General features: G+C 46.9%; 1 protein-coding gene across 5 annotated transcripts in view; it reads left to right on the top strand.

The window, feature by feature from the left end:
- The first annotated feature begins 435 nt into the window (after window positions 1-435).
- The window catches only part of LOC147432085 (putative ion channel POLLUX-like 2), a 173,557-nt gene continuing 159,820 nt past the window's right edge, over window positions 436-14,172 (top strand). Inside the window, exon 1 of one of the 5 annotated variants that reach the window (XM_086492093.1) lies at window positions 436-900. In XM_086492093.1, coding sequence (XP_086348219.1) covers window positions 836-900 — 65 coding nt within the window. In that variant the 5' untranslated portion in view covers window positions 436-835. The remainder of the gene's footprint in view (window positions 901-14,172) is intronic. The other 4 variants (XM_086492090.1, XM_086492091.1, XM_086492094.1 and 1 more) reach the window with 4 other exon arrangements.

Raw genomic sequence — 14,172 nt, 5'->3', positions numbered from 1 at the left:
GGCCATTCAAAGCACTAAGGTAGTTGATAAATTTGTAGCCTTCACCAAGTGGCATTTGTCACCACCCATGAGTTCGTGACCTGGCCATGCAATCGGCCTCCTATGGCACTCGATCAACCTCCCTCCACTAGCCTCGATTGAAAAAAATGGACGACCTTCATCCATATAGATAGCCATTTTCTAGAGGAACATTCTACCAATTTCAAAAATAGGGCCATTCAAAGCACTAAGGTAGTTGATGTGAAATAAATTTGTAGCCTTCACCAAGTGGCATTTGTCACCACCCATGAGTCCGTGACCTGGCCATGCAATGAGCCTCCTATGGCACTCGATCAGCCTCCCTCCACTAACCTCGATTAAAAATTGGACGACCTTCATCCATATGGATAGTCAGGCCTGGCAATAATCTGCTGGCTGCGCAGCTGCATTTCACTTTTTACCCTTCCTGTTTTTTTCTCATCAATTGGAAAGTGGGGTCGGCGATGGTGCTAATCATGAAGGTCCACTTTTTGAACACAATTTTGTAATGGAAGAAGAAGAAGGGATTCCACGGCGACTCATTCCAGTGATTCCACAATTGCGTGTACAAAGCGCAAAAGGGTGGCACAAATGAAAGCTTATGCAGTGGGTCTCTCTGCTCTCACATCAGACAACAAGCTGCAGACCGTGCCTCGTATGGTGCACTACGGGTCCCTTTTTCATCATGTGGACTTCCATTCCATCATCACCATCCGTCAATGCCCTTCTAATTCTTGGAGACGCCAAGATGCTGTTTCATCCGCTCCTCCCTTTTATTTGGTAAGCAGCAGCTACCCACCTCCTTGGCCTCTTAATCATGGTGCCTCTCCACCTCCACGACGCACCCCCACTCCACCTCCTCAGCTTGCCTCTTCCTAACAGGTACTTCTCTCGTTCTCTCTCTACGGCTGCATTCACACGGTCGATTGATTCTGCCCCTAGCTTCACTAGGTGCAGCAGCTTTAATGTACTGGAGAGCAATCAAGCTCAATAAAATGCATGCAAGCTGATCTTTGCTGGCGAGAGTTTGCCATTCCAATCCCAAATAGGATGCTCAGAAATAAATGCGTATGTACTTGAGTTTCTGTGCATGTGTGCAGGCGTGCGTGCGTGAGTGAGTGGTGCGCACCAACCTCAACATTTTTGACTTTGCTAAGAGAAGGTGACTCGTTGCCACATCAGCATCTTGACCTACAGAAGGTCCCCAAACCTGCACCCCATATAGCATAGTAGAGGCAACCAAAGTATCAAAGAGCCATAACTTTGTCCTGACACATTCCCTCCCATCCTCCCAAAGCCGCATAAGCTCTAGTCAGTCTAGTCTCTGCTGCTCTTCTCAAAGAAAATCTTGCCCAATAAAGACTACCCCCAAGGTAAGTGTATGCATCTGCATACTCCGCAATCTCCTGACAATCTAATCTCTGCTGCTCTTCTCAAAGAAAATCTCGGCCCAGTAAAGACTACCCCCAAGTAAGTGTATGCATCTGCATACTCCACAATCTCTTGACTATATGTGAAAGTAGGTGCTGATCTCCTGATCCACTGTGGTGTGGTGTTAAACACCATAACCTTGGTTTTACCAAGGTTTACACACAATCCATATCCTTTGCAAAAACGTGTAGTGCATCCAAATGTCGTTGTATATCCTCTGGTGAGTCAGATATCAACACAATATCATCAACATATAACAATGGGATCCACGTCCCTGTCAGCTGAGCACCTTTGTCACCCTCTCTGTCAATGTAATCAGACACCTCATCAACATACATACCAAATAGAGTAGGAGACAATGGGCAGCCCTGTTTCACCCGAATAGTAGAGTGAACTAAATCAGATACCCCTTCCGGAGTGCGTACATGTCTCATGACTGAACTATACAAAGCCATAATCCCCCAAATCAACTCTATGGGCACCTCATTTCCTGTAGTCTGCGCATCAATTGAGCTCTCGGTAAATGCTTTGCGGAAATCCACAAAGCTACAATAAATCCGTTTCCCATGTAACCTGCCCTTCTCAATGATGGCTCTGAGTGTCAGAATATGATCAAGAGTGGAGAAACCCCTCCTAAAACCGGCCTGACCCTTTGCTCGTACACCCTCACTCTTTGCCTAATTACTCAAGTGCTGCTCAAGAATGGCTGCATACAACCGTGCCAATGTGTGTCCAACCATAATAGTGCGGTAGTTCCCAGGCTCTGTAGGATCACCTGCCTTGAAGATAGGCACAATAGTAGACAACCTCCCAAGTCTCAGGTAACCCCTCACACATGGCACGATTGAACAACACTGCAAGAACCTCCATCAACATATTCCTAGCATGTTTAAAGTGCTCCGCTACTAGACCGTCATGATCATATGTCCTCCCGGTCCTCATCCTGTCAATGACCCTCTGTACCATCCCATTGGTAAAGAAGGTGCTCGTAGCTGGGCATGGCTCTGTAGAGTTTGGAAGGACATGAACCGTATATAACGATGTCGCATATTGGCCCCACACATCAGGTGAAGTAATCACCGGGGGAGGGGGTGTGCTCATGAAACAGTCGTCATGTCTCTCTTGAGTCCCTACTCAAGAACATTTGATATAAGTCTTGCTCCATTTGAGCCAGGTAAGCTCGCTTCTTCCGTCGCACAAGGCGTCGGGAAGCAATGTGAGACTCTCTGTAAGTGATGACTCCTAAAAGAAGATCCCTCTGAAGCTGGGCTCTCATCTCTCTGCACTCCTTATCATACCAACTATTCTGGGGCATGCTCCCGGAATGTCGCCTCCTGCCTGGCTAAGTGTGTGGGTATGCCATTGATGCAACACCATGCACTGTCTCAGTCAGTAGAGTGGTGCACTCCTCTACTGAGAGGCATGTACCAGCTGTGCAAGCTGTGGCTTCCCATAGATGGCGGTCCCAAATCTCCTCTATATCATGCCAACTATTCTGGGGCATGCTCCCAGAATGTCGCCTTCTGCCCGGCTGAGTGTGTGGGTATGCCACTGATGCTGCACCATGCAGTGTCTCAGTCAATAGAGTGGTGCACTCCTTCACTGAGAGGCATGTACCAGCTGTGCAAGCTGTGCCTTCCCATAGATGGCGGTCCCAAATCTCCTCTGTATAAACGGAATCAGTTTTTGGTGTAAATGTATTACGGGTGTGTGACCTGCCTCTTGATGTCTATGTTGTACTATACTGAAATGAAACGGACAGTGTCAAGAGAGCATGATCCACTGCTACGCCCACTGGCATGGCTCCCACTGTGAAATCCTGAATGCAAGGGACAAAACTCGACTGTGTCATAAGATAGTCCACTGTACTGGCTCATGTTTGTGTGGAAAGCATGTGAAACCGGCTGCTCCGGGAAATTGCTGTAAGCCATTAACTATGGCTAACCCATGTGTAGTCGTCATCTCCATGAGGTATCTGCCATACTCCGTCTGCTCTGTGTCATGTGAGTGTTTGTCAAGCCCCAACTCACCCACATCCAGCTCCCTAAGCATCTCATCTGAAGTGTCGTAGAAGACTGTTTGAGAGTTGCCCGTTCGGGCATTGAAGTCCCCTAGGAGAATGATATCACCATCCCTAGAAAACTCCCATATGTCATTGTCTAGTATAGAGAAAAGCTACTGCCCTCTAGATGCAACATATACTGACGTTCTGGGAGGAAAGTAACATATGGCAACGTATAGAAATCGACCTGTGTCAGCTCTCAGTCTCACCCACATGTATCTAGCATGATCATCTTTCCGTACAATATGTAGTAGTGGCTGTAGCTCCTCTCTAAATAGCACTGCTGCTACTCTTGAACCTCTACACCCATGCCAGATCTCGTAGCTGTCCTGTGGACTGTCTCCCATCTATATCCCACCACATGTGGCATCACTTGTCTAGGGCCTACTGGTGAGTCTTTGAGAAGAATACAATGTCCGTGTCTCTAAAACTGTCCTGAAACGCACCAACATTCAACCTCATAGACCCATTACAATTCCAAGTAGCAATCTTCAATGTGGTCCCATAGGTCTCGCACCGTCATGCAACGCGCTGCTCTACAATCACCACTCGACCATCTCTGTAGAAGGCTATCTTTCCCTTCTCCCTTGCCGCTGTAATCTCTGGCATTACATGTGTGAGCTATGAGAGGGTAAAGTCATCGCTGAGGAAAATACCCGTCTTCTTGAGAGTAGGCCTTTTCTTCAAGAATTCCTTCTTCTCTTCCAAGGAGGGGAAGCGTAGTATGAGAGCTCCCTCCTTTGAAGACTCTCTTGGGCCATCACTTTTCTTGCCTACTCTCCATGCCTTTGTGTGCAAAGGCTTCTCCACCCCCATCATGGATGTAACGCTTGTGACCTCTTTGTCCACATTGTTCATGTCTTTGAGGCCGGTCACTCTCACATGTAGAGCCCGCATCCACCTTCTTTGTTTCTCTTCGAGGGTCATGAGATAAGCGTCGGTGTACATGGAGCTTCCTTACCTTTCCCTTTCTTGGCGACCTCAATCCATTTTTCGGCCTCGTCCACCTTCTTCTGTGTCTTTGTTATCATATCCGCCCATGAGGATGTCTCCGCCACATTCAGTTTCTCTTCCTCTTTGATCATCCTTACCTGGTCCTTGATTACCTTGATTTCCTCTATCACAGAGGGCTGAAATTTACCTTCCTCCAGTCCACTGCTTGCTCTGTCAACAAGCTCCGTTTGAGGGCTGAGACTTCTTCTTTGAGTGCTTTGTGAGTCCGCCTTAAGTGCTTGTATCTCTGCGTTTAGGTTCTCTTTCTCCTCCTTCCATTGTGCGCCTTCGTTGAAGACCATCTGAAGGACGTTGGCCTTCTCCTTCCATCATCCTTCCATCTCTGTTTTCCATTCCTTCATTTCCCTTTTAATTTGCGCCATCCTCTTGTTTGTGAGCATGAAGGTGGCCTTTGCTCGCGGCTTGCAAGTAGGTGAAACAATCATGGCTTCCGTGTCTTGTGAAGGTGGAGCAAGGGAGATGGTTTCCATGTTCTGTGAGGGCGAAGCAATACCCAGCAAGACCATGGATACGTAGGCAGAGGGTAGCCTGCTTGTCCTTGCGAGGGGCGGCTAGCAGCCCCCAACCCACAAGAGGGAGGTGGCGTGAGCAGCTCCCAGCTCATTGCGTGAGCAGCTCATAAGGGCTGTGCGGGCTGAGGGTGAACAGGGAGAGCAGCGTGGGAAGAAAGAAAGAGAGCACGCAGGGGCAGCAGCCCGCAGGTAGAGAGAGAGAGGGAGCAGCCCACACTGCAACCCACAACCCACGCAGGTGAACCAACAGCCCACAGAGGTGTGTGTGTGTATATATATATATATATATATATATATATGTGTGTGTGTGTGTGTGTGTGTGTGTGTGTGTACACACACACACACACACACACACACACACACACATAGAGAGAGAGAGAGAGAGAGAGAGAGAGAGAGAGAGAGAGAGAGAGAGAGATGAAATGTTATATTTACGTCTTCAAAAGGCCAAAATGACCTATGAGACCAATCTGTTACAAAATGGTGAATCTAAATACCATGTCTGGGTACAAAAAAACTAGATACTATTTCTAGAATCCATTCTCGTCTGCACTTTGGATATTGAGAGAGTATGGCTCGAATCCTCTGCTGTAGTCTCCGTCGGTGCTGTGTAGCTCCTCTCCTCAATCTTGGCCGTCTGGATCTCCGTAGCTCCAGTGCTCGGTCGATGAGAGTGCCGGTAGTGGCCGAATGAGTGTGGACCGAGCTTTGCAATGATGACTGCTCCTCTGGCTGTCCCATATCTAGTGAAAAGAAACCTGTAATCTGTCTCTGGGACTGTCTCTCTCTATCTCTTCCTAGTAAAGTGTCTCTATATCTTTGTAACTCAAGTAGATATAGCCCAAGACATCTCTAATCCTCATAACTCATGCCTCTAGAGAAAGGACCAAAACCCTCTCGGAATAAGCAATGGAAACGGTCCCGTATCTCATAGTACACTGTGCAATGACATATGTAATGTAGCTCTGTCTTTGGCTCTAACTGGCATAAGTGGCATATCCTGCTGTCTGCTGGTATCCCTCCAAATCTACTAGTCTCAATCTCCAGCTGATGTGAGGATGTGCGTATCTGACCAATGGCACACCGCGAACCATGAGACATATGTGTGTCCATGTAGTTGGGTCGAATCACAAACCCATCTTCTCTCAGGTGGAGAAAATGCTCTCTATAGAAAGCCATCTTCGTGCCCAACTCGTGTGGCGGCTCTATCCATGTCCTCCTGGTGTCCAGCTCGATCAGGTCCTGACGAATGAGTCTAGTAATCTCCACCCGTGTAAGAGACATCGAGGGTGCCTGAAGAGAGTACTGGAAAGGGGGCAGCCTGTCCATGGTGAAACCATGCGTCTTGAAACCATGATGTCATCTGTGCATACCAGCATGAAGTGTCCCCTTGAAGAGCTAACTGTCTGGAAGACTCAAGGGCCAGTCTAGCATATCTCTCTCTAGTAGTATCCCACAAGCTGTGCACAAAGGAGATTGATCTAGTAAGTGCCTCAATCTCCATAGGAGGGGCAGCTAGCTCTGCTCGAATGATAGCGTGGGGTACGGAGGTCTTGGCTTTGATCAGTCGAGAGATCATAGATACCAAGGGCCTCTCCATACGTCTCCAACCATCTTGGCCTACAGAAGGTCCCCATGTCTGCACCCCATACAACATAGCTGAGGCTACTAAGGTATCAAAGAGCCATAACTTTGTCTGAGGTTCCTGGAACTGAACCTGCGAACACATCCTCTCCAAGCCTCCCAAGGCCGCAAAAGCTCTAGTCAGTCTAGTCTCTGCTACTCTCCCCAAAGAAAACCTCGGCCCAGTGAAGACAACCCCAAGGTAAGTGTGCATCTGTATACTCTACAATCTCTTGACCATATGTGAAAGTCGGTGCTGATCTCCTGATCCACTGTGGTGTGGTGTTAAACACCATAACCTTGGTTTTACCAAGGTTTACAGACAATCCACTATCCTCTGCAAATTTGTGTCATGCATCCAACTGTCGCTGCATACCCTCCGATGAGTCAGAGATCAACACAATATCATCAGCATATAACAACAATGGGATCCACGTCCTTGCCAGCTGGGCACCTCTATCACTCTCTCTGTCAATGTAATCAGACACCTCATCAACATACATACCAAATAGAGTGGGAGACAATGGCTGTTTCACCCCAATGGTGGAGTGAACTAAATCAGATATCCCCTCCGGAGTGCGTATATGTTCCATCACTGATCTGTATAGAGCCATAATTCCCCAAATCAACACTATGGGCACCCCCATCTCCTGCAGTCTGCGCATCAATCGAGCTCTCAGTACCATGTCAAATGCTTTGTGAAAATCCACAAAGCTACAATAAATCCGTCTCCCATGTGACCTGCCCTCCTCAATGATGGCTCTGAGTGTCAGAATATGATCAAGAGTGGAGAAACCCCTCCTGAAACCGGCCTGGCCCTTTGCTCGTACACCCTCACCCTCTGCTCAATTACTCAACTGCTGCACAAGAATGGATGCATACAACCGTGCCAATGTGTGCCCAACCATAATAGTGCGGTAATTCCCAGGCTCTGTAGGATCACCTGCTTTGAAGATAGGCACAATAGTAGATAATCTCCAAGTCTCAGGTAACCCCTCACACATGGCACGATTGAACAACACTGCAAGAACCTCTACCAACATATCTCTAGCATGTGTAAAGTGCTCTGCTACTAGACCATCATGAAAAATAGGCCTAGGCATCTCTGGTTTGCGTATCTCATGACTCTAGAAAGTGGTCCGAACCCTCTTTGAAGCAGTGAAAGTGGCCATAGATCTCATAGTACACTGGGAAATTGCATATGTAGTGCAACTCTGTTTCTGGCTCAGTATGACATAAATAACATATCCTGGCCTCTGTTGGTACTCCTCGAAATCTACTAGTCTCGATCTGAAGCCGATGCGAGGATGTGCGTATCTGGCTAATAGAACACCGTATCCCGTGAGATAAGTGTGTATCCATGTATTTAGGCCTAGTCACAAATGCGTCCTCCGTGAGTTGGAGAAGATGCTCACTATAAAAATCCATCTTCGTGCCCAACTTTTGTATCGGCTGTATCCATGTGCTCGTGGTATTTAGCATGTAATGCATCCAAATAACGCTGCATCCCCTCTAGAGAATCTGAAATCAGCACAATATCATCAGCATATAACAACGGAATCCATGTCCTTGCTAGCTGAGCCCCTATGTCTCCCTCTCGCTCTACATAGTCTGGACACTCATCCACATATATCCCAAATAGAGTCAGAGATAGGGGGCATCCTTGCTTCACCCTAATAGTGGAGTGGACCATGTCAGACATGCCCTCAGTAGTGCGTACCCGCCCCACCACTGTCATATATAAAGCCAAGATCCCCCATATCAACTTTGTGGGCACACCCATGCTTGTAGTCTACGTTTAAGTCTGGCTCTCGACTGTGTCAAAAGCTTTGCGGAATTCCTCAAAGCTACATGTAACAGACTTGGACACTCCAAGTCAAGAATCTACCGCGACAGCACCAAATAACCACTTCAAAACAGTTCACAGTTCACAATTTATTCGACAGTGGCCTGGCGGAGTTCCGTGCCTAGAGATATTGGCCCCAAAGACTGGCGCCCCTTTCGGTATTTCTTTTTGTATTAATCTGTGTTCAAAGTACAAGAGTGAGGGTAGGCGCTCACACTCAGACTCTGCGTCCAAATGCTCGGAGTTATGAGGCCTTGCCCACGTACTTAAAGAGTACAAAGGGATGCTACAAAGCAGAGCCCCCAAAAGCTTCAAAAGCTGTCTCAAAAGCTGAAATTTAAAAGCTTTGAAAATAAAGCAAAAGCTTTCTCTGCTTTTCACAATCTCTCTCTTGAGAGGGAATAAAGCAAACAAAAGAACTCTTCTCTTGCTTAAATAGAAATAAAGCAAAGAGGCTTCTCTCTCTCTTTCTCAACTTGCGTAGTAAAAGCAAGTCCAAAAGCTGAAAACAAAAACTACCGCCCTGCTGCCCGAAAATCACGCCGCAATTCACAGGGGTCCGTACAGCTGCCACGTGTCAGGCCACGTCAGAAAATTAGGGTTTCTGATTTTTAGGGTTAGGGTTTCAACAAATTAGGGCTTCTGATTTTTTGCAGTTAGGGTTAGGGTTTCAGCAAATTAGGGTTTTTGATTTTCCTTTGGAGCGGGCAGCCACGTCATCACTTTGTGACATACAATAGATCCTCCTACCATGGTGTCTACCCTCCTCGATAATAGCTTTGAGTGTCAGAATCTGGTCCAGAGTAGAGAAACCTCTCCTGAATCCTGCTTGCCTTGATGCTCGTATGTCCTCTCTCTCTGCACATCTCCTCAACTCCCGCTCAAGAATAGATGCATACAGCCTAGCCAATGTGTGACCAACCATGATTGTGCGATAATTCCCAGGAATCATTGGATCTCCTGACTTGAAAATAGGCACAATCGTGGACATACTCCAAGTCTCAGGAAAAGCCTCATATATGGGTCGATTAAACATCATAGCAAGAAGCTCTGCAAGCATATCTCTGGCATGGATAAAGTGCGCTGCTACCTTACTATCATGATCATGTGCTCTCCCTGTCTTTATACTATCAATGGATTTCCTTACCCTCTCAGCAGTAAACAAAGTACGTGTCTCTGGTGGGTCCGGCGAAGGTGGCAGCCCTGATGCCGTGTAGAGAGATATGGCATATTCCCCCCATGTCTTTGTGGAGGTGATGGTTGGTGAATGTTCCTTGGGGGGGGGGGAGAGAGGGAGGCGGCGGAGTTCTGCTTCTAGATGCACTGGTCCCAAACAGTGGCGCCCCTATCGGTATTTCTTTCTTGATTGATGATCACAAAAATACAATGGCCGGGGGTTATCCTCTGCAATTGCTCCCAAGCTAATTTGCAGAGGGATCCCCCAAGCCACTCTTATAAAGGGTTACAAGGGCCCCTAAAACAAGGCGCCCCTAGCTACGGTTCATTTACTAAAAACTTTCGTGTAAAATTCCTCTAAAGTGATCCGTACAGATTGCCATGTCAGCCTACAAATTGTGGCGGATTTTGTGCTTGACTTGCGTCAGCGTTTGGCATGAGCTTCTTGCATCATCTGGCTTCTTTAGTGGCCCTTATATGGTCCTTCAGAACCCATGCCACATCATCACACTTGTGATAGTTTGTGCCTCGTAGGGCTTGTGCCTCTCTCTCTCTCTCTCTCTCTCTCTCTGGAAAAGCTATCTCTCTCTCTCTCTCTCTCTCTCTCTCTCTCTCTCTCTCTCTCTCTCGCAGGTCTCTGCTGCTTGCCCTTGCCCCTCCCCTGATTGCTCGCCCCTCGCCCCTCCCATGACTGCTCGCCCTCGCCCATGCCCTTGACTTCTCGCCCTCGCCCCTCGTCCCTGACTGCTCGCCCCGTCCTTTCTAAAGGTGCTCGTCCAAGCTGCTAGTCCAACAAAGTTGCTCGCCCTTTCCAAAGGTGCTCGCCCAATAGGTGCTCGCCACTCGCCGTCAGGTAGAGTTGCTCGACACGAACAGCAGCAAGGTGAAATTGCAGCAGGTTGACACGAATAGAGCACACACGAGCAGAGCACACACACAACAGGGAATTTTAGGGAATTTTCAGAAATCGGTTGCCAGGTCCAGCAATTTTCCAGCAGCAGGGAATTTTTAGGAATTCTCAGAAATCTGCTGACAGAATTCCAGAAATACAAAAAACCCTAAAAAATTCAGAAATTCAGATAGCAGATTTTCTTGGCAGATTTCACAGGAAATTGCAAAGCGCACAAAATGTATGCTTGATGAGGGAGATAATGTATGCGTAATGTGGATGCATATGTGCGCTTAGTGGCTATCGTTTTCCGAGCGACGATTAAGCATGAGGAAGCTGAACGATAAAGCCGACCCCCTAGAGGATGCCATCCAAAAGTGCAAAGAGGAAATGACGGAGACCATTACCAAGATGAACCGCAATCTATTGGGCACAATAAAAATGCTCGAAGGACGCTTTTAATCCAAGAAAGCAAGATAAATGCACTGGAAGATCGGGTGACGACTCAGGATGAAGAGATTGCGTCACTCAAGAAGGATCTCGCTGAAGCACGATCAAGAAACACACTGGAAGAGGGCGAATTGCAACCCTCAGTAATCGAAGAAATCAACACGATCAAGGAGCAAGTACGGGCCATCAAAGAGGGAGAAGAGCAACACAAAGAGATGACGACTTCTTGGGTAGATGTTCTTACAAAAACTCAACAGAACGCAGATGAGGCCGAGAAATGGATCGAGGTTGTCAAGAAAGGAAAAGGCAAGGAGATAACGCCCACGTCGACACCCACTATCATTAATCTGACACTAGAGGAGGAGCAAAGATGACGTGTGCACGCTTTACATGTGAGAATTTGCGGTCTTAAATACAAAGACAATGTGGACGAGGAGGTAAAAGAACCCATGGCCTTGATGGGGGTTCATGATCCGACGCACACAAGAGCGTGGAGAGTGGGCAACATAAAGAAAAATGGAAGCAGTGGGGAAACCTCAAAAGAAAGGGCACTCATCCTCCGTTTTCCCTCCATGGAAGCGAGGAAGTCCTTGAAGAAAAGGCCAACTCTTAAAGAGACGGGCATGTTTCTCGGGGATGATCTTACCCTCTCGCAGATCGCTCATATGCAGGAGGTAATGCCGGAGATTAGAGTGGCAAGGGGAAAAGGCAAGATTTCCTTTTACCGAGATGGAAGAGTGGTAATACTAGAGCGACGCTCCACATGACGGTGCGAGACTTATGGGACCACACTCAAAATGGCTCCCTAGAATTGTAATGGATCTATCCGTCTTGATGTGGGTGCTTTTGAGGATAGTTGTCACCAGCTAGTGGCAATTCCATTTTTGTTTATTTTCTCTTTCTTTGGGGAATTTCGTTTGTTTTACCTTTTGGAAACACCTCTCTGGAAATCTAACTGCCCTGCATTGCATAGCCAGTGTGGAACTGTTCAGAGAGAGTCCAGGCCTGAGGGCTAAAGAGCACTAAGGTTGGACAAGGACTATGGTTAGCCAAAGTGGGGTCATTGGCCAGCCAAAGCGGAATCCTTTGCTACATAGGCTACATTTCAGTTCTGGGTGTGGCTGCAGTGTACAAAGAGGGTTAGATGACCTAGAAGAATGTAATGGTAGAAACTCCTAAATTTTAGGGACTGCTATTTTTGGACGGCAAAATGTCTTCACGTCATTACGTGCAGTTTGACATGGGGATCATTTTGTTACTCTGTGGCCAAGTCAACAGAGGCTGCAGGTGAGATATTTTTAGACCCGAGGGTCTAAAGCGGAAAAATGCACAAATGAGTGACAGTTGGCACTCTGAGGCCAGTTTACTACTTAAAGAGAAGGCAAAAACGTGATTTTTCAGCTGTGAGCTCGTTTTTGAGTACTGTCACAGGTGGGAGAGCTTCAATGGAGTGCTGGCTTACCCTCTATGGACAGTGAGGTGCAGGATGTCATGACCTGCACACCTCTCACTGCTCTCTCTCTCCCCTATTCTTTATGGTTATGCCTCTCTAGTGGGCTCATCAGATTGACCATGTACAGTCTTGTGGTTTGATGCTCTATTGCTGAGGTAAGAGCCTCCCTGAACAGGAACATGAGTAGCTAATTGCTACTCCAAAGCAGGGAAACAAGAGGGTGATAACCTCTCAAGTAAACACACAAAAATCAGCACTGTTTTATTGCTGATTTTGGGCTGTTTTGGGACTGTTTTGTGCTCGGAATCGTGCCAGAATCAAGGGGCACGTAGTCCAAGGCATTGGGAATAGTGCAGGGATAGTTGACAGCTGAAATTAGGTCAAAAACAGGTCCTAACCAGAAAATACAGCGGTCTGAAATTTACTGTTTTGCAGCCGTATGGATGTCAGATGCATTGGAAACAGTGCCCAATTGTCAGAGAACACCTCTGGGAAGTGTTGGGACTCAAAACAAGTGAAAAACCAGAAATTCCAGCGAGTTGTAATTGCTCTTTTTGAGTTGGAATCAGAGGGTTTATGTCAGTGGAAGTGAGTTCCAGTAGGGGAATTGGTTTCGCGCAAGTTTTGGGGCTGTTATGTTACCGAAATTTGGCCAAATCAAGTGGTATCTAGTTAGATATAGACAAAGGATTCCCAGGACTCTACTTTGTAAATTTACCCTCTCAAAGTATAAAGAAATACCGAAAGGGGTGCCAATTTTGGGGCCAATCTAGTGTTTGACTCGCAAACAGATGCATTCTAGCATCTGTATCCCATTCCCCTCTCTTGTGTCATTATAGCACAGGTAGAATAGACGACTAATAATGGGTGAAAGCTAAATCAAGGCTTGAAGTAAAGTCTATCGCCCTTTTTGAAGTTAACAGGCCGGTTACATGGTCTCATCGACGGGATTAAATCAATTTTTCCTAAAAAAGTGAGCCTTGGTCAGTTTGGGTTAAAGACACAGAGAGAGTTTGGGATGACCTTGAAAACACAGAGAGTTTGAAAGTAGATCGAGTGGATTTACAGGTGAGAAAGGCTATGAGAGTCTTTCTTTGGATACAAGTGAGAAAGGCTACGAGTCTTTCTTTGGATTTACAGGTGAGAAAGGCTACGAGAGTCTTTCTTTGGATACAGGTGAGAAAGGCTACGAGTCTTTCTTTGGATTTACAGGTGAAAAAGGCTACGTGAGTCTTTCTTTGGATACAGGTGAGAAAGGCTACAAGTCTTTCTTTGGATACAAGATGGATGGTAACAAGGAAGAGGGTTCCTCTTCAGAGGATAGACAACCTATTCCAACTGCACATGAAATTGGCGAGAGTTCAGGCCAAGCAAAGAAAGCTTTGCAGGTTGTTACTGCTGTGACCATGTTCAAGCAATTGATGGAGAATCCCAGATTTATGGAGTTCATACGATCTTCATCAATAGCACATCAAGTTCAAGGCAGTTTTGGCATGCTAGGAACAGTGTTTAGGGGTATGCAAGGCATGGTGTCCAACCCCATGTATGCAAACATTGGTTTGTACCTAGGATTTCAGGGCACACAAGGTCAGTTTGGGGTGTCACAAGGAACTTGGGTATGGCTGGTTTTTCAATCCCATCAGTGAATATGACACCTGGACATCAACATGTTACTGAACAGGGAGTACAGATGGCTCC

The sequence above is a fragment of the Adiantum capillus-veneris genome, chromosome 20 (genome assembly GCF_014529385.1).
Source record: "Adiantum capillus-veneris isolate H3 chromosome 20, ASM1452938v2, whole genome shotgun sequence".
In the NCBI taxonomy this organism is placed as follows: domain Eukaryota; kingdom Viridiplantae; phylum Streptophyta; class Polypodiopsida; order Polypodiales; family Pteridaceae; genus Adiantum; species Adiantum capillus-veneris.
This window is presented reverse-complemented; position numbering and strand designations above follow the sequence as displayed.